The sequence below is a fragment of the Oncorhynchus keta genome, chromosome 7 (assembly GCF_023373465.1).
Source record: "Oncorhynchus keta strain PuntledgeMale-10-30-2019 chromosome 7, Oket_V2, whole genome shotgun sequence".
Lineage (NCBI taxonomy): Eukaryota > Metazoa > Chordata > Actinopteri > Salmoniformes > Salmonidae > Oncorhynchus > Oncorhynchus keta.
In genome coordinates, this window is record NC_068427.1 from 45,657,189 (window position 1) to 45,681,645 (window position 24,457).

The following is a 24,457-nucleotide window of genomic DNA, read 5'->3' on the forward strand; positions in this document are numbered from 1 at the left end:
CCATGCTTTCTAATAAATTATTTCTAATAAATCCAATACCTTAGCTCCAGGAAATCAATGTGTACGGGTATTTCATCCACCGCTGTAACCATGGAGATTCCCATAATAATGGTTGATGGCTGTTGTTCATTTCGAGCCAGAGCCCTCAGCCCAACCCTAGCCACACCAAGGGCTCCTCTAACTTGCCCCCCACAAATGGTAGGAATATCAGAACCAACCTTAGTCCCTGGCGATGCCATTCCAATGCCGAAACCGTAGGAACCAAAGGAAACTGCCACTCTCCATGAGAAGATGGAGCCGGGACATCAGGCTCCAGAACACAAAGTTATTCGATGCCGGCAGCCCATTCATGAATCCCGTCACCGCAGAGGGCTCAGAAAGTAGAGGACGCCTCCCTCGACTTCTGCAATAAACGGCGAAGTGTCTCCCTGTCTGGCCAACCAGGTCCAGGAGAGGATCATCCCGCGATTCAGCAACAAAGGTCCCTGCGTCTCCATTCTCCGTCGGTGAGCAATCACTTCCGAGCAGAAGCCAGTCCACCGAAGATAACCTGCCCGATGGCGAGACTCCCATCAGCCCAGCTCGATCCACAGTCCTCGGAGTGGAGGAATGCAAAAAAATTGCAGGTCTTGGCTTTCCCAGTAGCCTAGTGGTTAGAGAGTTGGACTAGTAACCGGAGGGTTGCAAGTTCAAATCCCCGAGGTGACGAGGAATCCACTGTTCCTAGGCTGTCATTGAAAATAAGAAATTGTTCTTAACTGACTTGCTTAGCTAAAAAATTAAAAAATTAAATCTATAGCGTTGCAACTTCTTCTCTGTAGCCCTCCGTGAGCAGGCAATTGTCGCACTGAAAGTCAGGGTGTTTGACTTCATCCCAGAACAGGGTGAAGAATATACAACTGCTGCAGCGTTGATAGCACAACGAGTACTTCATTGCTATCAATGAAGCACGATTTGGTCCACACAAATGATGGAGGCCACTGTGTTTTTGGTTAATTTTTCAATGCCGCAGACATTTTTGTTACTCTTCCCCAGATCTGTGCCTCGACACAATCCTGTCTTGGAGCTCTACGGACAATTCCTTCGTCCTCATGGCTTTGTTTCTGCTCCGTCATGCACTGTCAACTGTGTGGGGCAAAAAAGTATTTAGTCAGCCACCAATTGTGCAAGTTCTCCAACTTAAAAAGATGAGAGAGGCCTGTAATTTTCTTCATAGGTACACTTCAACTATGACAGACAAAATGAGAAAAAAAACAAATCCAGAAAATCACATTGTAGGATTTTTAATGAATTTATTTGCAAATAAGTATTTGGTCACCTACAAACAAGCAAGATTTCTGGCTCTCACAGACCTGATTTCTGTCTCTCTTTAACAAACTCTAGTTTTGGCAAGTCGGTTAGGACATCTACTTTGTGCATGACAAGTCATTTTTCAAACAATAGTTTACAGACAGATTATTTTACTTATGATTCACTGTATCACAATTCCAGTGGGTCAGAAGAATACATACACTATGTTGACCGTGCCCTTAAACAGCTTGGAAAAATTCCAGAAAATGATGTCATGGCATTAGAAGCTTCTGAAATAATTTGAGGCAATTGGAGGTGTGCATGTGGATATATTTAAGGCCTACCTTCACACTAAGTGCCTCTGTGCTTGACATCATGGGAAAATCAAAAGAAATCAGCCAAGACCTCTGAAAAAAAAATGTAGACCTCCACAAGTCTGGTTCATCCGTGGGAGCAATTTCCAAATGCCTGAAGGTACCATGTTCATCTGTACAAACAATAGTACACAAGAATAAACACCATTGGACCAAGCAGCCGTCATACCACTTAGGAAGGAGACATGATCTGTCTCCTTGAGGTGAACGTACTTTGGTGTGAAGAGTGAAAATCAATCCCAGAACAACAGCAACGGACCTTGTGAAGATGCTGGAGGAAGCAAGTCCAAAAGTATCTATATCCACAGTAAAACGAGTCCTATATCGACATAGCATGAAAGGCCGCTCAGCAAGGAAGAAGCCACTGCTCCAAAACCGCCATCAAAAAGCCAGATTACGGTCTTCAACTGCACATGGGGCCAAAAATGGAGAAATGGAGAAATGTCCTCTGGTCTGATGAAAGAAAAATAGATCTGTTTGGCCATAATTAACATTGTTATGTTTGGAGGAAATGGGTGGGGGGGACTGCAAGCTGCAAGCACCATCGTAACCGTGAAGCACGGGGGTGGTAGCATCATGTTGTGGGGTGCTTTGCTGCAGGAGGGACTGGTGCGCTTCACAAAATAGATGGCAACATGAGGAGGAAAATTATGTGGATATATTGAAGCAACATCAAGACATCAGTCAGAAAGTTAAAGCTTGTTTGCAAATTGGTCTTCCAAATGGACAATGACCACAAGCATACTTCCAAAGTTGTGGCAAAGGCAAACTGGCTTAAGGACAACAAAGTCAAGGTATTGGCGTGGCCATCACAAAGCACTGACCTCAACCCTACACAAGATTTGTGGGCAGAACTGAAAAAGCGTGTGCGAGCAAGGAGACCTACAAACCTGACTCAGTTACACCAGCTCTGTCAGGAGGAATGGGCTAAAATTCACCAAACTTATTGTGGGAAGCTTATTGGAGGGCTACCCAAAACGTTTGACCAGAGTTAAACAATTTAAAGGCAATGCTACCAAATACTAATTGAGTGTATGTAAACTTATGACCCACTGGAAATGTGATGAAAGAAATAAAAGCAAAAAATAAATCATTCTCTGTCACGGTCGTCATAATGAGGAGACCAAGGCGCAGCGTGGTAAGCATACATAACTCTATAATGAAAGTGAAAACACCGTGAAGCTATATGGCTAGTGCAGAACAGGCATCTAAACATAGAATAACAACCCACAAAATACCCCAGGAATATGGCTACCTAAATATGGTCCCCAATCAGAGACAACGATAAACAGCTGCCTCCAATTGAGAACCAATTGAGGCAACCATAGACATTTAAACACATAGAATAGAAAAACCCAGAGACATACAAAAACCCTAGACAATACAAAAACTAAACAAACCACCCTTGTCACACCCTGACCTAACCAAAATAATAAAGAAAACAAAAATATCTAAGGTCAGGGAGTGACATTCTCTCTACTATTATTCTGACATTTCACATTCTTAAAATAAAGTGGTGATCCTAACTGAACTAAAATAGGGAATTTCTTCTGGGAATAAATGTCAGGAATTGTGAAAAACTGAATTTAACTATTTGGCTAAGGTGTATGTAAACTTCCAACTTCAACTGTAAATATACAGTACCCGTCAAAAGTTTGGACACACCTACTCATTCCAGTTTTTTAAAACTATTTTCTACATTGTACAATAATAGTGAAGACATCAAAACTATGAAATAACACATATGGAATCACGTAGTAACCAAAAAAGTGTTAAACAAATCAAAATATATTTTAGATTTTTATGTTTTAGATTCTTCAAAGTAGCCACACCTGTAGGTGTGATGGGACATTGTCCTGTTGAAAAACAAGTGTCCTACAGCAAACATATACATTATCTGATGAAATTACTTTAGAAAGGGGCACAAGGCAGGGAGGTCCCCTCTCTTTCGAATCAAATAAAATCAAAATCAAATCAAATGTTATTTGTCACATACACACGGTTAGCAGATGTTAATGCAAGTGTAGCGAAATGCTTGTGATTCTAGTTCTGACAATGCAGTAATAACCAACGAGTAATCTAACTAACAATGACTCAATAATCCATGCCGTCTGAGTATGTTATGAAGTCCAAAAGTAATATGCAGAGATAGAAAGTTCGCTGTCAGAAGTATCACAACGTGAATTTACTTTTCAACGGTCTGTCTTCATATTTCCAGACATGGCATCGGAGGGTGCAGCGAGATACCCGATGGGTTGGACGATACTTTTCTCGTCAATCATCTTTAAACAAAACTTTAAAATTGGAAATCAACCAATCTTCTGCCATTAACGCAATGGAAAGGTCAAATTCATTCTCTTCTAAATATTGAAGGTACGTGGGTGATGGAGAGAAAGAGAATAGTGTCGTTTGAGGCCATGTGGCGGAAAGTGATGTGGGTGCTGAGGATGGTGTGTGCTAGTGGGCAGGTGTAGTTGATGTTTACATTATGTAGTTATTTGTATGTGCATGTGTTTGTTTTGTATTGTTTATAAAAGATCAAATAAAAATACAATTAAAGAAATAAAAAATATTGTCCCCATGATGTAACTGAGCCAAAGTCTCCCTCCACTTGAAGAAGTATGATGCATAATTCAGTTCTTATGGTCATTTTAACAAGTCTATGGAATGTTTCAATGGAATGCCACAAATGTTGATTTCATTTGCAATAAGTGTGTTCAACATAAACATATGCCGTCATCAACTTCCCTACTGTCAGCTTTCCTACACACTGGCCAGGTGACATGTGCCGTGCCGTCATGTCTCCTGAGGTTCAGGGTTATGGCCTAAACAGAGCATGGACATCATCAAAACAGTTACTATAATACAGCTATCCTATTTCTCATTTAAAAAGCCTTTGGGTGACCAAAACATCACACATAATATATTTTCCCGATAAAATTCATAGAATTTGAGAAAATGTCCCTTTCTCTCATATCTAACTATCAGGAAGGCTAAAGGACAGACCACAGCAACATACAATTATGTCATACATTACATCATTTTGTGCTCACTTGTGTATGTTTTCGTGCTTTTGTGTGCAGAGAGACTCCGGGGAGGGGAGTGGCTGTCAGTAACTCAGGGATAAATATAGAGGCAGAGCTCAGGGTTTGGCAGAAGGCGGACCTGACAGGGTCACACACAGGACCAAGCAGGAGCAGAACCTCAGCATTTTGACCCTTTATTACAAATGGAGGAACACAAGGATGATCAATATTGTTTTCAAGACAGAAACTCTTCTTGCAGAAAGGCTTTGCTATCGACATCTATCTACATAACACTGTACATCTTCTTCTCATTGATTTCAGCAGTAACAGCATTTTTGAACGTACTGGTGATCATCTCCATCTCTCACTTCAAGCAGCTTCACACTCCAACCAACCTGCTCATCCTCTCTCTGGCTGTGTCAGATCTCCTGGTGGGACTGATTGTGATACCAGTAATGATTGTAGCAATAATTGAACCATGCTGGAGTTTTGGGGAATATTTCTGTGCGTTTCTTCTCTACATTAGTTGTTTGTGTACTTCTTTATCTCTGGGCAGTTTGGTCTTGATTTCTATTGACCGCTATGTTGCTGTGTGTGATCCCTTATTGTACCAGTCTAAAATAACAATAACAAGAATCATGTGTTGTATATCCATTACCTGGTGGTGTTGTATTATATACAATGCTGCTATTATAAAAGACATTGTAAATGTACAGGTACCCAGTAGCTGTTTGAATGAATGTTATACTGGTGAAGGATATATGTGGGGCAATATAATTGACTTCGTTATTACAATGGTTGTCCCGTGCTCTATTATTATAACACTTTATTTGAAAATCTTTGTTGTGGCCAGATCACAGGCCAGAAAGGTATATTCAAAACAGGCTGCCAGTGTGTCTGGTGTTAAAACTGTACAGGCAAATAAGTCTGAGAGAAAAGCAGCAAAAACTCTATCTATTGTTGTTTTCACCTATCTAAGTTGTTGGATTCCATTTCTATTTTCTTTTTTGTTTCTTTCGTTCTTAAGTGACAATTTATTATCATTCATCATCAGCTTTCTGCCACTTTCTAATTCCTTAATTAATCCAATAATTTATGCTTTATTTTATCCATGGTTCAAAGTGACAGCTAAACATATTTTAACTCTGAAGTTAAGGCGTTCATAGTACCTATATTTTTATTTCCCAGTTTGAAAAACATAGTTATGTTACACAATTGTTCTTTCATGTGACAATACACTGACAATACAGAGATGAATGTGGTGTTGATACAGAATGATTTGTCTAGATTGGACTGGAATGACTTGGAAAATGTATAAGAAGCCATCAGCTTGTTTTATAAAATACATCGTAGTCATTTTGGGTTGTACATTCCAAAAACCAATGTCCGTTGTTGTTCCATGTTATTTAATGATAAGTTGTATATAAGTATTCTAAAAGTACATTTTGAGAACGAGTCATTATGTATGTTGTTTAACATCCCCCTCTAGTGGCTCGATTGTTACACAACACCTTTAACACGTGTACTGAATTTTATATGTTCAATACTGCATGATATCAGATAACGTCCAGGTCTATCTCAATGGCGTATGTAAGTAGTTGAGGGTAAAATGCACAAATATGCAATTGTGTACCACTATAATGTTCAGTAATAAACCATTTGTAAGGCATTTACAGTTTGCTCACCATTTAATATTACGCACACATTTGCTAAATGTTACTCAACTGGGTATTATGACAAGTATAAATAACTACAAAATGCATTATTGATTCAACTCAACAGTGCAGGTTATGAACACTACCACTACTCTCACTACAACACTGCTTCCTGGTCAGGGGTCACACCGGAGCAGCTCTCTCAGAAGCTGTTTAGTGTGAATGAATATAGAGATTGGGTAACACACTAAATAATTAATAATGGATAAGTATATAGTTTATTCATAACTTATTTATCATTACTCCTGCATCTGTTTTAGCAAGGTAGTTCATCACACATGTATAAACAACTTTCATAGTATTTAATAATGATTTATAAGTTCATTCATAAGATGTTTAATACATGTCCTTATAAACCATCTACTGATCATTAGTAAAGTTGTACTGCAGTCCCTAATTTAATGTGAGGACTATTCATACTTTCTTAAATCTTTATAAATGTTTTGAACAGTGACCAGTGTAATTTTTCACAAAAAGATGGACATACTATTGGTAGACATCCCAGCAGTACCTGATGCTCCTTAAGGTTTCAAAATGACCTAGAACTTATCAATGGATAAACAATAAGCACACAACACAGAGGATGTTAAAGGAAATATATAGATTTTTTAAATTCAAAAACAGTCACATTGTTGTGGTAGTGTGTAGTAGTGTGTTTTGTCTGAAAATGCTAGCATTCGTGTTTGTTGGCAGTGACAATCAAAACCAAAGTGTGGATTCCAGTCACTCATGGGAGCAGTTCATAGACCGTTTACAGGGTAAGGAAACCAATATCTACATACATCAATTACATGAACACTACTTTTAAAGGGTTACGACCTTTAATACAAAATAATTGAAGTTGTCGAAATACTTCTTCAAATGTGGGGACTAGATACATAAGGTGTTTTCACTTCTAAACGGTAAAACAGATATGTATCAAAATACCCTCAAATAAAAGGTGACATTAAATAATGTCACCTCATATGAAACATTAGATTTCATATCCAAAATGCTGGAGGAAAGAGCAAAGTTTAACAACAGTTTTACTGCAGAGTGTTACACCCATTGGACACACACTGGTTGAATCAACGTTGTTTATTTTTTAACCAACATGGAGTAGACATTGAATCGACGTCTGTGCCCAGTGGGCAGGGATTGCTTTCAGTATGTAAAGTGGCCAGAGGATGGCAGTATAATTCACAATCTGTAAATGAGAGGGGTAACTTGACTCATTCTCTATGATAGAGAATTATATCTGTTCTATAAAGTCAATTTCTATCTGAACTTTCTGTGTCTGTATCAAACTGAGAAGAGACTATATGTCTTATATTAACAAAAAGGTTTTATTATGGGTGATGAAAACAATATGCACAAAACATGTCAAATCAAACTTTCCTTCAATTTTCTCCACCTACCACCCACACTCTTCAAGTTAACCCTAACAGTCCTGAGGCTCCAGCAAAAAAATGGTCTGCAGGACCATGGTTGGTGCCGTTCAGTCTCACTCAGTGGCAATGGGCACTCTCCGTGGAGGAAGTTGGCCAGGTAGCCCTGAGGAGAGATATTCAAATTAGCCTAATTTTCAGCTCTATGTATAGTCCACCTCCCGATTGTTTGTGCCATGGTTGCTGCTTCAAGTTTCAGCAAACAAAGCTGTCATGGAAGTTACTTGAATCTGGCTTAATGTGAAGTCAATAACTTTTAAAAAATCCTTGTCATGTGCAATGAAGCATGTTGATTTGTGGCCTTCAGAGAGGCAAATATCAAAGGTGTGAGTGTGATTAAAATGAGCCCAGAGCAGACAGTGGCAACCCATGTGGTTACTGTGGAGTAGGCTAGTGTATAAGGAAAGTAGCCTACTTTAACTCCTAGATGCAAGCAGACGGGGTAAGTTATCTAGAACGGAAACAAATTATGTAGAAAAACCTGCAAAACGGTGAATGTAAACTAGGGACAAAACATACTACCCTTCCCTTTGCCCACTAAACACCCACACAACCCTCCCCAAGCAAAAAAACAACCCCCCAGGAGTTTTCAAACTGTCACTGACTGTCACTGGATGTGCTGAATGTGCATATATTTTATATGTACTAGACAAAATTTGTATCTGAATCTTTTAGCAGGAAACATTTCAACTGTTGGGTCTAGAATGTATGGTTGTGCCAGGCACACACAGGCAAATTCCTGTAACTTTTATGAGATAATTATCACGTTAATAGAAAATAATGGTCACGTTAAAACAAGATTATTATCACCTTAATACGTGATACTGAAATTATCTATTATTAACTTCTTAAATGTTAATTCTCCAATTTAGGGGACTTTCATTTTAAGTTATATTCTGTGTTTAATAGTTGCAGGATTGGAGGGTACAGTGAAAATAAATTATCACTTTATTATGTGATCTGAAATGATCTCATATTAACTTCTTAAATGTTAATTCCCAAATTTAGGGGACTTTCATTTAGTTTCTGTGTTTAATAGCCATATGTACACGTGTGATTGCAGAGTACAGTGAAAATCTCAGGCTCCGAGCTTGAACATGCAGGACTAAGTTAAATAAAATAATGAAAATGGTTATAAAAAAACAACAACCGAAATTGAAATAACATTATAAATAATTGTCCGTTTGGGTGGAGGCAGAGTACAAACTGTTGAGGAGGTGGGGGCATGACCATAGTGGGAGCAGCATGACCATAGTGGGAGCAGCATGACCATAGTGGGAGCAGCATGACCATAGTGGGAGCAGCATGACCATAGTGGGAGACAGCATGACCATAGTGGGAGCAGCATGACCATAGTGGGAGCAGCATGACCATAGAGTGTGTGTGGGGACTGAGTTAAATCAAAATAATAAAAAAAATAGGATAAAAAAACATCTATAATTAACATATTAACAACTGCAACAGTGGTGAATGTCATTGGGGGTGGGGGGAAAATGACCATTGGGGAAGTAGCAGGGGGAAGCAGGTAGCTGACTAGCTGTGGCTATTCAGCAGCCTGATGGTCTGAGGGTCGAAACTTTTTGGACAGTCTTCCAGTTTTTTCCATGATGCTGCTGTGTTGCGTTTGAGTGATTGAAGCAGGGAGAACAGGGCATGGCTTGGGTGGCTGAGGTCCCTGATGATCTTCTTGGCCTCCCTGCGCCAACTGGTGTTGTAGGTGTCAGTGTTCACTCAATGGTGCATTCGGCTGCACGTATCACCATCAGAAAATCCTACTGACCATTTCCACGACAGCCTTGTTGATGAGGATGGGGACGTGTCCAGCCTGGTTCCTCCTGTTGTCCAAAATCAGGTTCTTTGTTTTTTTTACATTGAGGGAGAGATTTTTACATGGAACCACTCTTTCAGAGTGCCTACCTCCTCCCTGTAGGCTGTCTCGTCCTTGTTGGTAATCATGGCTACTGCTGTTATGTCGTCAGCAAACTTGATAACGGAGTTGGAGGTCACACAGTTGTGGGTAAACAGGAAATACAGGAGGGGACTGAGGACTCAGCCTTGTGGGGCCCCCCGTGTTGAGAATCAGGGTTGATGACGTAATTTTGCCTTCTTTCACCGTGAGCTTTGTAATGAGCTTATAGGGCACTATGGTATTGAAAGCTGTTTTATCAAGGCATATGGTACTAATTCAGTATTAAATAATACATTCACAAGTGAGAGAGCAATGAATAAGAGGAGTGCACCAGAAAATCAGTTGGATTTTCTCTGACCACTAATTACATAAAATATTATTACAGTATTAAGGCATCTGAAATGTTATACATCTTATTGATTGTGAGTATATGTAGATTATTAACAGAAAAACTCAATCACTATTTTTCATGAATAGGTTGTTCAGAGCATATGAAATTTGAAACTGAAATCTACAATGTACTATTTGTCATCCTATTTACAATAGCAGTGCAAACTAGTGCAAAAAGTGCATTCGAAGCATAGATAAGCAACAAATCTCAGCTTTATAACATAAGGCATTACTAGGTACTGTTCATGGCTCTCTCATGAATATATGGTTTATATGGCCATCCACTTTATATTAACATTAAATGATCTTCTAAATACTTGATGTACAGTATAATATCCTCTAGATACCTTGTCAGAGGATGCAGAAAAAGATCTTAAGAGAAACCATCAACAAAACCCACCTGACCCACTTGGAGGGAGTGTTTGGGCACCTCTGGAGCCATGGATTGAAACTACAACCCCTAAAGTGTCACCTGTTCTAGAGGCAGGTCACTTACCTTGGGCATGTGGTGGGCACCCAGGGGTTCACACCAGACCCTAGAAAGGTCAAAGCTGAAAATGCATGGGATACGCTTAACACAGTGAGTCAGTTCAAATCATTCTGGTGCTTTGTGGGGTATTATAGGTGACTTATCAGATGTTCTACATGATTACCTTACCTCTCAATAATCATTTGGAGGACCAGGGTTCCACCTCATGAAAAACCAGTGTCCCAATACAGTGGTCTTTAGCCCTTCCTCTGTGTTCCGGGTCAATTTGAAGGGATCGAACTGGAACATAAGGGAAGGGCTAAATTAGTGACATCCGTGATGTTCTGGGTCAGTTTGACCCAGCAAGTTGACCTTGACCTTGGTCTATGTAATTATTGAACGCTTTTGTCCTTGAAACAAGCTGCTTCATGCACAAGAATGGTGCAACCATGCTGATCACATTGATATCATGATGTCCCTATGATGCTCAGACACTGAGGAACAGTGATCTGAAGTCAATTTGACCTTGAACTTTGTGCTAGTAACAAGTTGTATTCTGTGCAGTAAAGATCCATGCTGAACACAAGGATATATGCATGTTTTCCCTGTGATATTCAGAGGCCGAAGGACATTGATCTGACATTTGGCCATAAAAAATAAAATAATTCATTGATTTACGACTTTGGACGACTTCAAAAAGAAAGGAGAACCAAGGCATCTTCATATAATTAATTAAAATGCCTTTAGTATTGGCATTTTCAATGGAAACAAAGTTTAAAAACTCTGCCGCTTTTCGGCTTCACAGCCTTCGTCAGGGTGTACAAAGAAATGTCCTGTTTTAAGCAGCTTTTTCCAATCAGCCCTGATTTGAAGAGAGAGTGGTTACAGCATTCATTGGACAACACCTAGTAAGCAATACTATACACAATAAAAAGTGAAATACTGTAGATATGTTATCAAAAATGCAACTCCAAGCTAGAAGCATCAGAACCCCCTAGAAATGAAGTTCCAACCTTTTTCACAGCACCCTAAAACACAGCAAACATGGACAACAACAGTCTGAACATAGCTGAGGGCAATAGACATTACAATACAATAACATAGCTGTTTCCACCAGATATTTTTGCTCTATTTGGAACAGTCTTAAAAAATGTTGCTCTAAATTTGTAACAGTTGGGTCTATCAGGGGAAAAAGCATATAAAAGTGGACCTTCTCAGCGACCGTAAAGTTCATTTTGGGAGGTTAAAATTATATATTTATGATATTGATTTATATATCTCTCCACCTCTGGCTCTACAGAGATGCAAGCTTCCGAGGGCTATGGGCTGTGTTGTCTCAAGTGCAGGAGGGCCTGGAAAGGGTCATCACCTATTGCGCCCTGAGCTTGATCCCGACCAAGCGATATTACCAAAACTACAGCTACTACAAGCTGGAACTGCTGAGACTGAAATGGGAGGTAACAGAGTTTAAGTTTAAACCTTACCTGTGGGGATCGAATTTCACTGTTTACACTGACAATAACCCGTTTGTCCATCAGTGTACAGCCAACCTCGGGGTAGTCGAGCAGCTCTGGGCCACACAGTTGGCAAAGTACCAGTTCAAAATCTAGTACCATCCAGAAGCGCACAACATCAACACCAATGTCCTCTCTAGGCTTCCAGAGAAAGGAGGCAAAGAGATGCCCCAGACCCAGTTCGTTTGAGGGGCCCCCCCAAACACATGGCCCTGGAGTGTTTGGCAACAGACCGACGAGACCCTTCAAAATGTCTGAGCACTGTTAGACCAGGGCTAGCCTTTGGACAACCCAGCATTGCAAGCAGCACCCCAGCTCATCAAAACCTTACTGCAGGAGTGGAACCTGCTCAGAAAACAAGAGGGGGGGATAGTCAGGCAAATGCCAGACAAACAGACAGGGGAGCATCCCATCAAGATAGTTGTCCTTCACGAGGAAATGTCAAAAGGTATGGAAACAGTATCATGAAGCACAGTCAATCAATTGTATATATAAAGCCCTTTTTACATCAGCAGATGTCAAAGTGCTTTCACAGAAATCCAGTTTAAAACCCCAAACAGCAACCAATGCAGATGTAGAAGCCTGTGGATAGGAAAACCTCCCTAGAAAGACAGGAACCTAGGAAGAAACCTACATAGGAAGCAGGTTCTGAGGATTGGCCAGTCCTCTTCTGGCTGTGCCAGGTGGAGATAAGAGTACATGGCCATTAAGGCCAGATTTTTCTTCAAGATGTTCAAATGTTCATAGGTGAACAGCAGGGTCAAATAATAATCACAGTGGTTGTAGAGCGTGCAACGTGTCAGCACCTCAGGAGTAAATGTCAGTTGGCTTTTCATAGCCAAGCATTCAGAGGTCGAGACCGCAGGTGCGATAGAGAAGAGAGGGAAAGAGAGAGAGTGAGAGTGTGAGAGAGAGAATACTTAAATTCACACAGGAAACAATATAATTGTAACAGACTGCCCCTAGCCCCTCGGCACATACACTATTGCAGCATAGATACCCCTAGATAGAGCCAACCAGGCAGGATATTACCAGACCCACTTTGTCAAAGCACATCCCCCATACCACTAGAGGGATATCAACAGACTACCAACTTACTACCCTGAGACAAGGCTGAGTTTAGCCCATGAAGATCTCCTTCACCGCAAAAGCCAGAGGGGGCGCAAGACCAGAGAGGAGGATCACCTCAGTGATCAACCCACTGAAGTTGAGTATTGCGCAAAAAAAGCCTGGCATGGTGTGATGGACCCATCCTTATGACGGCATGGATGAGCGCCAGTAAGCCAGTGACACAGCCCCCGTAACAGGGTCAGAGGCAGGGAATCCCAGTGGATAGAGGGGTGCCCGGCCAGGCAGAAACAACAAGGACGGTTCATCATTCCAGTTCTTTGCTCTTCACCTTCGCACCCCTGGTCCAGACTACACTCAACCATAGGACATACTGAAGAGATAAGTCTTCAGTAAATATCGAGTCTGCATCGCTCACATGGATAGGCAGACCATTCCATAAAAATGCTCTTTTGGAGAAATTCGGTTGAGGGCGGTGCAGTTGCCGTACCAGGCTGTGATACAGCCCGACAGGATGCTCTCGATTGTGCATATGTAAAAGTGTGTCAAGGTTTTGGGTGACAAGACAAATTTCTTCAGCCTCCTGAGGTTGAAGAGGCGCTGTTTGCCTTCTTCACCACTGTCTGTGCGGATGGACCATTTAAGAATGTCTGTGATGTGTACGCCAAGGAACATAAAACTTTCCACCGACTCCACTGCTGTCCCTTCGGTGTGGATAGGGGGCTGCACCCTCTGCTGTTTCCTGATGTCCACAATCATCTGCTTTGTTTTGTTGACGTTGAGTGAGGTTTTTTTCCTGACACCACACTCCGAGTGCGCTCACCTCCTGAAGTCCACTACTGCTGTGTTGTCTGTAAACTTGATGATTGAGATGGAGGCGTGCATGGACACGCAGTCGTGGGTGAACATGGAGTACAGGAGAGGGCTGAGCACACACCCTTATGGGGCCCCAGTGTTGAGGGTCAGCGAAGTGGAGGTGTTGTTTCCTACCTTCACCACCTGGGGGCGGCCCGTCACAAAGTCCAGGACCCAATTGCACAGGGAGGGGTTGAGGGCTTCCAGCTTGATGAGGAGCTTGGAGGGTACTATGATGGTACTATGATGTTGAATGCTGAGCTGTAGTCAAGGCATTCTTTTTGTCCAGATGGGGTAGGGCAGTGTGCAGTGTGATGGTGATTGCGTCATCTGTGGACCTGTTGCGGTATGCAAACTGAAGTGGGTCTAGAGTGGCAGGTAAGGTAGCGGTGATATGATCCTTGACTAGCCTCTCAAAGCACTTCATGATGACAGAAGGGAGTGCTACGGGGCAGTAGTCATTTAGTTCAGGTATCTTTGCCTTCTTGGGTACAGGAACAATGATAGCCATCTTGAAGCATGTGGGGACACCAGACTGGGTTAGGGAGCGATTGAATATGTCCGTAAACACACCTTCCACCTGGTCTGCACATGCTCTGTGGATGCGGCAAGGGATGCCGTCTGGGCCATTAGACTTGCGACGGTTAACACGTTTAAATGTTTTACTCACGTCAGCCACAGAGAAAGGGGCGAGGGGCGCAGTCTTTATTACCGAGCCACGACGGTGGCAGTGTATTGTCCTCAAAGTGGTCAAAGGTGTTTAGTTTGTCTGGAAGTGTGACGTTGGTGTCCGTAATGTGGCTGTTTTTATTTTTGTAGTCCGTGTTTACCTGTAGACCCTGCCACATTTGTCTTGTGTCTGAGCCGTTGAATTGCGACTCCACGTTGTCCCTAGACCGGCATTTTGCTTCATTGATTGCCTTGTGGAGGGAATAACTACACTGTTTATATTCAGCCTTATTTCCAGATCTCTTTCCATGGTTAAATGTGTTGGATCACGCTTTCAGTTTTGTGAGAATGCCGCCATCCCATCCACGATTTCCGGTTAGGGTAGGTTTTAATAGTCACAGTGGGTACAACATCTCGAATGCACTTCTTTAGAAATGCACTCACAGAGTCAGCGTATATCTCAATGTTGTTATCTGAGGCTGACCAGAAAATATTCCAGTCCGCGTGATCAAAACAATCTTGAAGCATGGCTTCCTATTGGTCAGACCAGCGTTGAATAGTTCTAGTCACTGGTACATCCTGTTTGAGTTTCTGCCTATAAGACGGTAGGAGCAAGATGGCGTTGTGGTCGGATTTGCCAAAGAGATTTTGAAGTGACAAAATAGGAGAGATAGGTAGGAGCAAGACCATGTAATGCTTTGTAGGCTAGCAGTAAAACCTTGAAATCAGCCCTAGCCTTAACAGGAAGCCAAAGGCTAGCGTGGGAGTAATATGATCAAATTTGGGGGTTGTAGTCAAGATTCTAGCAGCCAAATATAGCAATAACTGAAGTTTATTTAGTCCTTTATACGGGTAGTCTGAGAGTAGAGCATTGTAGTAGCCCAAACGTGAAGTGTTAAAGGCTTGGATTAGCTTTCCTGCATCATTTTTGGACAAAAGGCTCCTGATTTTTGCAATGTTATGAAGAATGAAAAAAGCTTGATATGTATGTTCCTCAAAAGAGAGATCAGGGACCAGAGTAATGCCGAGGTCCTTCACAGTTGTATTTGTGACGACTATACAACCATCAAGGTTAACCTCTTAACTTCTTCGGGATCGGTATCCCATCCACGAGAAGGTTGAACTAACTTTGGCTAATGCAATTACCATGAGGTTGTAATTCTTTTCTCTGTATACATCAATGATGTTGCACTTGCTGCTGGTGATTCTCTGATCCACCTCTACGCAGACGACACCATTCTGTATACTTCTGGCCCTTCGTTGGACACTGTTAAGGCATTCCTTGTCCTTCTGTAGCTCAGTTGGTAGAGCATGGCGCTTGTAACGCCAGGGTAGTGGGTTCGATTCCCGGGACCACCCATACGTAGAATGTATGCACACATGACTGTAAGTCGCTTTGGATAAAAGCGTCTGCTAAATGGCATATATTATTTATTATTATTATTATATTATTCATAGTACCTATATTTTTATTTCCAAGTTTGAAAAACATGGGTTTGACATAGGTAACTAGCCTACCTGGTTAAATAAAGGTGAATTTAAAAAATATATATATATATATTCCACTCATTAACTGAATTTCGTTGATACGGTGTGAGCAGAGAGACAGGATATAATGTGTCAGTTGACAAGTCATGTAAAAAAAAAAAAGAAAGGTGCTCGTCAACAATGTTGCGTGGGGGGCAGAAATGGCACACAACACCGTGCTACATTTTTTAAGTATCCAATTACAAAACTAGATTATTCATACAAACTTTATAAAGATAATACAACTATTAGACTAACATTTTACTTAACATGCTCACAACCTGCCATTGAATAAAGGGAGAATACTGTAAGAACGGCCAATATTCTGAATTCTGTCGCTGTCCATTTCAAAAGTGCTGAACAAATAGGCATATTGTTTGTCTTAGCTCGCTCATTAATGTCTTAATCGAATTTACAGCTTGCCTCTTATCCGCTCATCGTTGCTTAATGCCCTAGTTTGTATATCTCAATTGTTATATTGCTGTAGTGGCTTCCTTTCGTCTTTACCATAGCCACTGCCCAAGCCTGAAGCGGGGTTGTTTGGTACGCATACAGTCCACACTCAAGGTTTCCAAACGGCCAAACATTCCATGACATCCAGGGATATGGTGCAACAAGAATGTTTATTCTTCTTATATCTAACAAATAAATGAGTCTCCAATCAACTTAAAGCACAAAATACTTGATATGGAAAATACATATTATGACCTGTATGTCTGTATGGTCAAAAAACTATACCGCTCCCGCATCTAGCAAGGACTCCCTCTCCCGAAGGCCCAACTTCCTGCCTTTATCCTAACACACTTACCACAATACAATGAACAGGCAAGAGGGGGGGCCAAATGGCTGAGTTACACTAACAACAAATTAATATATCTCAATCAGGTAAATATAAATCATAAAGGTACGTACCTAATATTTCATCATTTACATTAATATTTAATATATTTACACAAATATACATGGAGCTCCATATGTTCGGTCTTTTATACAAATATGTCCAAATCGGCTCTAACATACCGGCCCCTAATTGTTGACTGCACTGAATGCACAACAATTACTTTAAATTCAAACGTAGAGCCAATACACAAAACATTCTATACCAGAGCACTATTGCAGTTCATAGCTATATACAAATATACAAGGTACCATATAGGAAAATAGTCCATAGATCTCAGTCTGAGTTGAAGTGTAAAGGTGTTCAACTTCGAAAAATGTCAAGAGTTTGACGTCCAAAAATGTATGACATCAAAGAATGTAAGAGTACGACATCAACGAATCAGAGGTGCACGTGATTCTAAGATGGAGCACTGTGTGTGTGTGTGTGTGTGTGTGTCACTCCGTCGCCTCAAGGAGCAGACAGAGTTTATTGATAGGTCTCTGTAAGATATTGGTCTTAGTCTTAACCATGACGCTCCGGACAAGACCTTTGGCCCCTGGCAAAGCCTCCACCACACGCCCCATTAGCCAAGAGTTCCTTGGGGCGGTGTCATCGACGATGACCACGAGGTCACCAGGACTGAAGTTTCTCTTAGTTTTGTTCCACTTGTTCCGCTCCTGCATAAGTGGAAGATACTCCCTGATCCATCTCTTCCAGAAGAGGTCAGTGATATATTGTACTTGCTTCCATCTCCTTCGTGAGTATAGGTCGCTTCTCTGGAATAGTCCTGGTGGCAGGACTGGCTTAGCCTTCAGATGAAGCAGATGGTTCGGAGTCAGGGTTCTAGATCATTAGGGTCATTTGTTACAGTAGTGATTGGTCTGTCGTTCATAATCGCCTCAACTTCACACAAGGCTGTCTGCAAAGCCTCATCATCCAGTACTTGCTCTTTAAGGACTGAATAGAGGATATTTTTCACCAGTCGGATCAACCTCTCCCATACCCCCCCCATGGTGGGCTCCAGAGGGAGGGTTGAATGACCATGTCACTCCTTCCTTCAGTAATTCTTTTTGAATCTTGTTGTGATCCAGCTCTTTCATAGCTTCTCCTAGCTCTCTGTGTGTTCCAACAAAGTTGGTGCCATTGTCTGTTCTGATACTTGTTACTGGGCCCCTTCGACAGATGAACCTGCGGAGGGCATTGATGCAGGAATCAGTATCCAGATAACTAGCACCTTCTAGATGGACAGCTCGACTCACAAGGCAAGTAAAGATCACACCATAACGCTTCACATGAACGCGGCCTCGCTTCACCTCTATGGGGCCGAAGTAATCTATGCCCACATGGGTAAAAGGCGGTAAATCAGGTGACACCCGATCTTGTGGAAGGTCGGCCATCTTCTGTTCTCCAGCTCTAGCTTGCATCCGCCTGCAAAAGACACAGCTCTTAAGGATCTTCCTTGCTAAAGAGTTGGCACAGGGTATCCAATATCGCTGGCGAAGTCTAGAAAGCATGTGACCTCTCCCAGAGTGGCCAACCTGCTCATGGATGTGGAGTAAGATCAGTCTAGAGATGTAGGAGTCTTTGGGCAGGATCATAGGATTCTTTAATATATAATAATAATAATAAATGCCATTTAGCAGACGCTTTTATCCAAAGCGACTTACAGTCATGTGTGCATACATTCTACGTATGGGTGGTCCCAGGGATTGAACCCACTTCCCTGGCGTTACAAGCGCCATGCTCTACCAACTGAGCTACAGTTCCGTAGGCATAGCAGCTTTGGTTAACCTTCCTCCTACTCTCAGAATGCCATTGTCAACAATTGGATCAAGCTTACAGATTGAGCCACTTCTCTTGGCACATTGTTTTCCTTTCACAACTAGTGCAATGTCTTGTTTAAAGTGCTGTCGTTGTTCAAATCGAATGATGACCTTTTCTGCTTCATCTAGGTCATACACAGACAGACTTTCTTTTCCAAACGTCAGTTTCAACTTGTCAATTTGTTCCTTCAGTGAGTTTGTCAGACTCTGATCTGGACCAGTTTGAGAGAAAATGTTCCTTTTCTGGCTTAACTGTAGAAGACGTTTCTTCAGTTTCAGCATCCAGGCAACTGCTTTCTTCAAGCTGTTCCATGTTGAATAGTACTCAATCAGTTTGCTGGTTGGACTCTTTTCTTCCACACTTGTATGGTTTACGATTACGTCTTTTCTCACCTCTGGATCATCCGGAGGGATGGAGCCAAGCTCCTCGGGGACTTTCGGCCATTGAGTTTCTGGTTTCTCCAGGAATTCTGGTCCTTTATGCCATCTCTTTGAGTTCAGGAACATTTCAACGTATAATCCTCTTGAGGCATCATCGGCTGGGTTGTGTTTTGAGTTCAAATACCTCCACTGTTTTGCTTTCGATAGGTCACGGATCATACCAACCCTATTAACCACAAAGGTATGGAATCTCTTGGTATCATTGCGGATGTATTTTAGCACAGACTGGCTGTCCATCCAAAAAGTTGACTCCTCAAGTTCAATCTGGAGCTCCAACTTTAACATCCTGTCCACTCGCACTGCCAATGTTGCTGCAGCAAGTTCCAGTCTGGGGATTGTCATCTGCTTGAGTGGAGTCACCCTTGATTTCCCCAGTATGAATGCAATGTGAACCTTTTCCATACCGTTTGTGAACCTAAGGTAACTTGCCGTGCCATAACCTTGTTCACTTGCATCACCGAAGTGATGCAGCTGTGCCGTCTTGACTTGACCAAAGTTCTCAGGCATCATACACCTGTCTATCTGGAATCTGGAGAGCTGGTCCAGCTCTGAGAGCCATCTCTGCCATGAAATAGAGTGTTCTTCAGGGATGACTTCGTCCCATCCACACTTTAGCTTGCAGAGCACTTGAAGGATTTGCTTTGCCTTTAATACAAATGGGGCGCGGAAACCTAATGGATCATAAATAGAGCTGACAGTTGAGAGAATACCTCTTCTTGTAAGGGGTCTGTTCTTGACAGTGACTCGGAAGGTAAATGCATCACTTTCAATGTTCCATCGGATTCCAAGTGCTCTTTCAACAGGCAGCTTTTCTCTGTCCAGGTCCATTTCTTTTATCTGCTTGGCTTTGTGTTCATCAGGGATAGAAGCCAGCACAGTGCGGCTGTTGCTGACCCACTTGGTCAATTTGAACCCACCCTGAGAGCACACATCCCTGAGGTTTTTCGTGAGAGCTATGGCTTGTTCTTCTGTGGCCACTGACTTGAGGCAGTCATCAACATAGAAGTTGGACTTGACTGTTTGAATTACCTCTTCATCGTACCTCTCACAGTTGTCTTCTGCAGTCTTTCGCAGTGCAAAGTTTGCACAACTTGGAGAGGATATAGCACCGAAAAGATGTACTGTCATTCTGTACTCCTCCAATCTTTTGTTAGTATCACCATCCGGCCACCATAGGAATCGCAGGAAGTCTAAGTAATCTTCATGGACACGTACTTGATGGAACATTCCTTCGATGTCTGCCATCATGGCAATGTGCTCTTGCCGAAATCTTAGCAAGACTCCTATAAGCGTGTTTGCCAGGTTAGGGCCTTGAAGGAGTTCACTGTTAAGAGATATACCTTTATAGGATGATGAACAGTCAAACACTACTCGTATCGTTCCTTTGCGCTTATGGTGAACGCCATGGTGTGGTATGTACCATACCTTGCCTTTCTCTCTGAGGAGCTGTTCTTGTGGTACCTTCTCGGCGTAACCTTTTGTTATCATCTCTTCCATGAAGCCTTTGTACTCTGCAGCGTAACCTTTGTCCTTCTTGAATTTCCTGATAATATTTAGAGCCCGCTGCTTTGCCATGTCACGATTGTTTGGCAGGACTACATCTGTTTTGCGAAAGGGCAACGGTAAGTAGTAGTGATGGTCTTTGAGGGTTATGGAGCTTGATACGATCTCCATAAACCTACGATCCTCAGCTGACATCTCACTTTTCTCTTCATACCCTCTCTCAGGGAAGTCATGGTTGTACTGATTTACAAGAAGAACCCCCAGGTCGGCAATTGAGATACGATTGGCCATCACCGTAGTGTGCCCAGATTCTTCTGCCATGGTACAATTGTTAAGAGGACCATTCATCACCCATCCAAAGAGGGTTTTCACTGCATACGGTCCGTTGCCTTGGCCATTTATGATTTTCCAGGGTTCCATTGCCTTTGGAGCATTTACGCCAATCAGGAGTTCGACGTCGGCGTCAATTTCCTTCAACTGAACTTCTTTCAGGTATGGCCACCTTTTGAGATCTTTCTGAGTGGGAATGTTCCCTCTTGTCACTGGGATCTTATTTTGGGTGTAGACCTTTGGTAATGCAAGAAATGTGTCACCTTCCACATTGCCAATCTCTAATCCAGATATCTCAAAGCTCTTGGTAGGACTCTCCTGCCCCATTGTGCGTAGCAGAATTTCAGTCTCACTGCCTTTAGCCTGCAACTGCCTCATGAGTCTCTCCGTACAAAATGTTGCTGAGCTACCAGAATCGAGAAATGCATAGGTTAACGTAGACTTGCTTCCATTTGCCATCTTTACTTGAACTGGCACAATCGCAAGTGCACAATCTGTACCGGCCCCGGTATCTTCACCAGCTTCCAGTGAAACAAGAGCACTGCTGACAGTCTCCTCCCGCTTTACTGCTACACCCTCGTATCTGCCTTCAGAGATCTAAATCTCTCTTTCCTTCAATGTGCAGGATAGTGGGGTGCTTTCTTTGACATTTCTGACAGGTCATCCTTCTTTTACATTCTTTGCTTAAGTGTCCTCTCATCAAACAGCCAAAACAAAGGCCTTTTGATCTCAGAAACTCAACCTTGGCTTCGTGTGGCTGTGCCTTCACCTGTTGGCAGTCGACCAGGAAATGCTCACCAGCGCAAAATACACATGAGCTACTGGGAGCATCAGAAGGGTAGGTGCCTGGTTTCTTGACTTTGAATGTTTGTTCTTTTAGATGTTTTTCCGAGTCACAATCTGCTAGTACATCTACTGCAGTGGCAAAGCTGCTTCCCCTACTCTTGGACTTGAACTGCTGTTTAAAGTCAGCTTCTGTTTTGGTTTTAAAAAACCTTTTGTTGGTCAGGGGATCTTGGATATCTCCGTACAACGGATCCTGCAGTATTTTTGCCTGTTTTTCCATGAACGTCACAAGGTCACCGAACTGGGCCCTCAGGTGGCTTCTCTCTAAAATATCACATGCCGTAGACCTCCATTTTTCCCTTAGTTTGTAGGAAAGTTTTGACATTATCAACTTTATGTTGGAGGGAAGATTAAGCTCTTCCATGTTCTGTAGGTCTTGCATAGCGTTACAGCATCCTCTAAGATAGAGTGCATAGCCACCCAGTCCCTTTCCATCATCCGGTTTGATGTTTATCCAGTTCCAAGCTTTTTCCATGTAAGCAGTGGTGACTTTGATTTCATTGCCAAAGTGTTCCTTTAACAACCTCTTAGCCTCTGCATAGCCTCTTCTGGCTTCCATATGCAGACAACTACGGACTAGATCCTTGGGCTGACCAGAGGTGTACTGTTCCAGGTAATAGAGCCTATCCTGGTGGCTGCTTGTCTTATCTTCTATTCCATGCTCAAATGCACGCATAAATGGCCTAAAGTTTAGAGGATCACCGTCAAACATAGGTATCTCCCGAACAGGGAGTGTGGCCTGTTTGTGCTGTAGTACAAGGAGGTCAGCAATTTCATTCTGCCTTTGCATGACAGTAGTGAGGTTATCATGGCTGGTATTATGGCTGATACCCGCAGTGTTGATTCTGTGTTGATTGCTAGACCTTGATGTTGGCTGCTGAAGGGTGTGGTTTATGACGGTTTTCTGAATAGGTTTTGATGGCTTTGTGGTCGGTTGTTGTAAAACTCTGTAGTGGGGTCTTTGGAACTGCACCTAATGCAGCAAATGCAACAGGTGATGGTTCAGGTTCCTTATAGACCTCGGGTTCCTGATTCTCAAAATAAGAGTTCATTCCATCTTCTTGGCTTAGAAAATGGGCTGCCACAGAATGGGATTGAGAAGTTGACTCAACACTCTCCAGAACCTTCAGTTTGGCATTATATGCTGCTATGTCCGTTTCCAGTGCCATTTTTCCATCCTAACATTCAGTTGAGCTTTCTCCAGTTCCAATGCATGCTTGTCCTGTAATGATGCTTGGCGAGCTAGTAGAGCTGCTCGTTCTGCCTCAGCTTTTAGGTGTGCAGAGGACACTGAGGAAGCAGTTTTAGAAGACTTCGTTTTACTTGATGTTTTTGACACATTGGAAATGCTGTCGTGTGGTTCAATGAGCATTTGTGGCTCAATTTCAGCTTTTTTCCATATTTCCACCTCTTTCAGGAAATGTTCATAAGTTCTCATTCTTGGTTGATAATAGTTAATGCTCTCCTGTTCGTGTTCCTCCTCTGTGACCAGCTCTAGCACAGAATTATGAGCATTCTTAAAGTCATTGAGAACAGCATGGAATGCTTCAAGACTCTCATCCACAGTTTCAATGTTTCCTCCATCAACAAGAAGGGCTTTTATTTCATTCATTTTGCGTGTACATACTCCAAGTTTGCCTTTCCGGGCTGCATAGAGTGAATTTAGATGCTCCTCTGCCCTCTCCAGTGGAGTCTTATTTGGGATTTCATCCTCCATCATTCACTTTTAGTTCACTCAATTTACAATGATACAGTTGTTGGTTTTTGATTGTTAAACGTAATGCCCCTTTAGACCTCCTTTAATGCTTTAAAACACAGTCCTCCATTTCAGCATATTGACCCATTTGAATTGAACATGTGCAAGTTCGGCATTTTAGATGCGTTTGAAACATTTCATCCCATTATAAGTTGTCCCTTTAATGAAGTTTAAACACGCAGTATCTTTAGATGCTTAGATTGCATTCGTTGCGTTGATGCATTGCATTTCCACGTTAGGCCAAATATTAGACATAAGATTAGGCTACATTGTGCGTAGGATCTCAGTGTTTCCCAAACTTAAACTTCTTAATTGTTTTCACAACGCTGTGTTTTGAATTCCATTCCCAAGTTTATCAAACATTCCAATTAAAAGCACATTTGCGCTTCCATAATATGCATGATCAAATGATCGCATTGAACAGGGCAGCTCATTCATTCCCAGTGGTTACTCACGGCTGGCGAATTCTAGGAGTTCAAATCCTTCCAAGCGAGCTGTCCTTACGATCCGAATGCAATTACAAATAGAACAATATCCAGCGCGTGTCCGAACCGGAGATTTCCTTCCGATAGTAATCCTTCGCGGAGTTTTTTGACTTGAATGTAGTGGCTTCCTTTCGTCTTTACCATAGCCACTGCCCAAGCC

The 24,457-nt window shown here is 42.1% G+C and overlaps 2 protein-coding genes and 1 long non-coding RNA gene across 3 annotated transcripts; 1 reads left to right on the top strand and 2 right to left on the bottom strand.

Moving 5' to 3' along the window:
• The first annotated feature begins 4,168 nt into the window (after positions 1-4,168).
• On the top strand, positions 4,169-6,359 carry LOC118386401 (trace amine-associated receptor 13c-like). The gene has a single exon (XM_035774132.2). It carries the CDS (start codon positions 4,894-4,896, stop codon positions 5,854-5,856), a length of 963 nt encoding a protein of 320 aa, XP_035630025.1. The 5' UTR covers positions 4,169-4,893; the 3' UTR covers positions 5,857-6,359.
• A 479-nt stretch (positions 6,360-6,838) lies between these two features.
• LOC127931177 (uncharacterized) lies at positions 6,839-14,601 on the bottom strand. Its single transcript, XR_008140193.1, has 3 exons — positions 10,790-14,601; positions 10,628-10,682; positions 6,839-7,938 (listed from the first exon to the last, which is right to left on the bottom strand). It is a non-coding gene; the product is annotated as an uncharacterized LOC127931177 (long non-coding RNA).
• Positions 14,602-17,151: 2,550 nt separating this feature from the next.
• LOC127931174 (uncharacterized) lies at positions 17,152-21,767 on the bottom strand. Its single transcript, XM_052522973.1, has one exon. It carries the CDS (start codon positions 21,667-21,669, stop codon positions 18,871-18,873), a length of 2,799 nt encoding a protein of 932 aa, XP_052378933.1. The 5' UTR covers positions 21,670-21,767; the 3' UTR covers positions 17,152-18,870.
• Between the last annotated feature and the right edge of the window lie 2,690 nt (positions 21,768-24,457).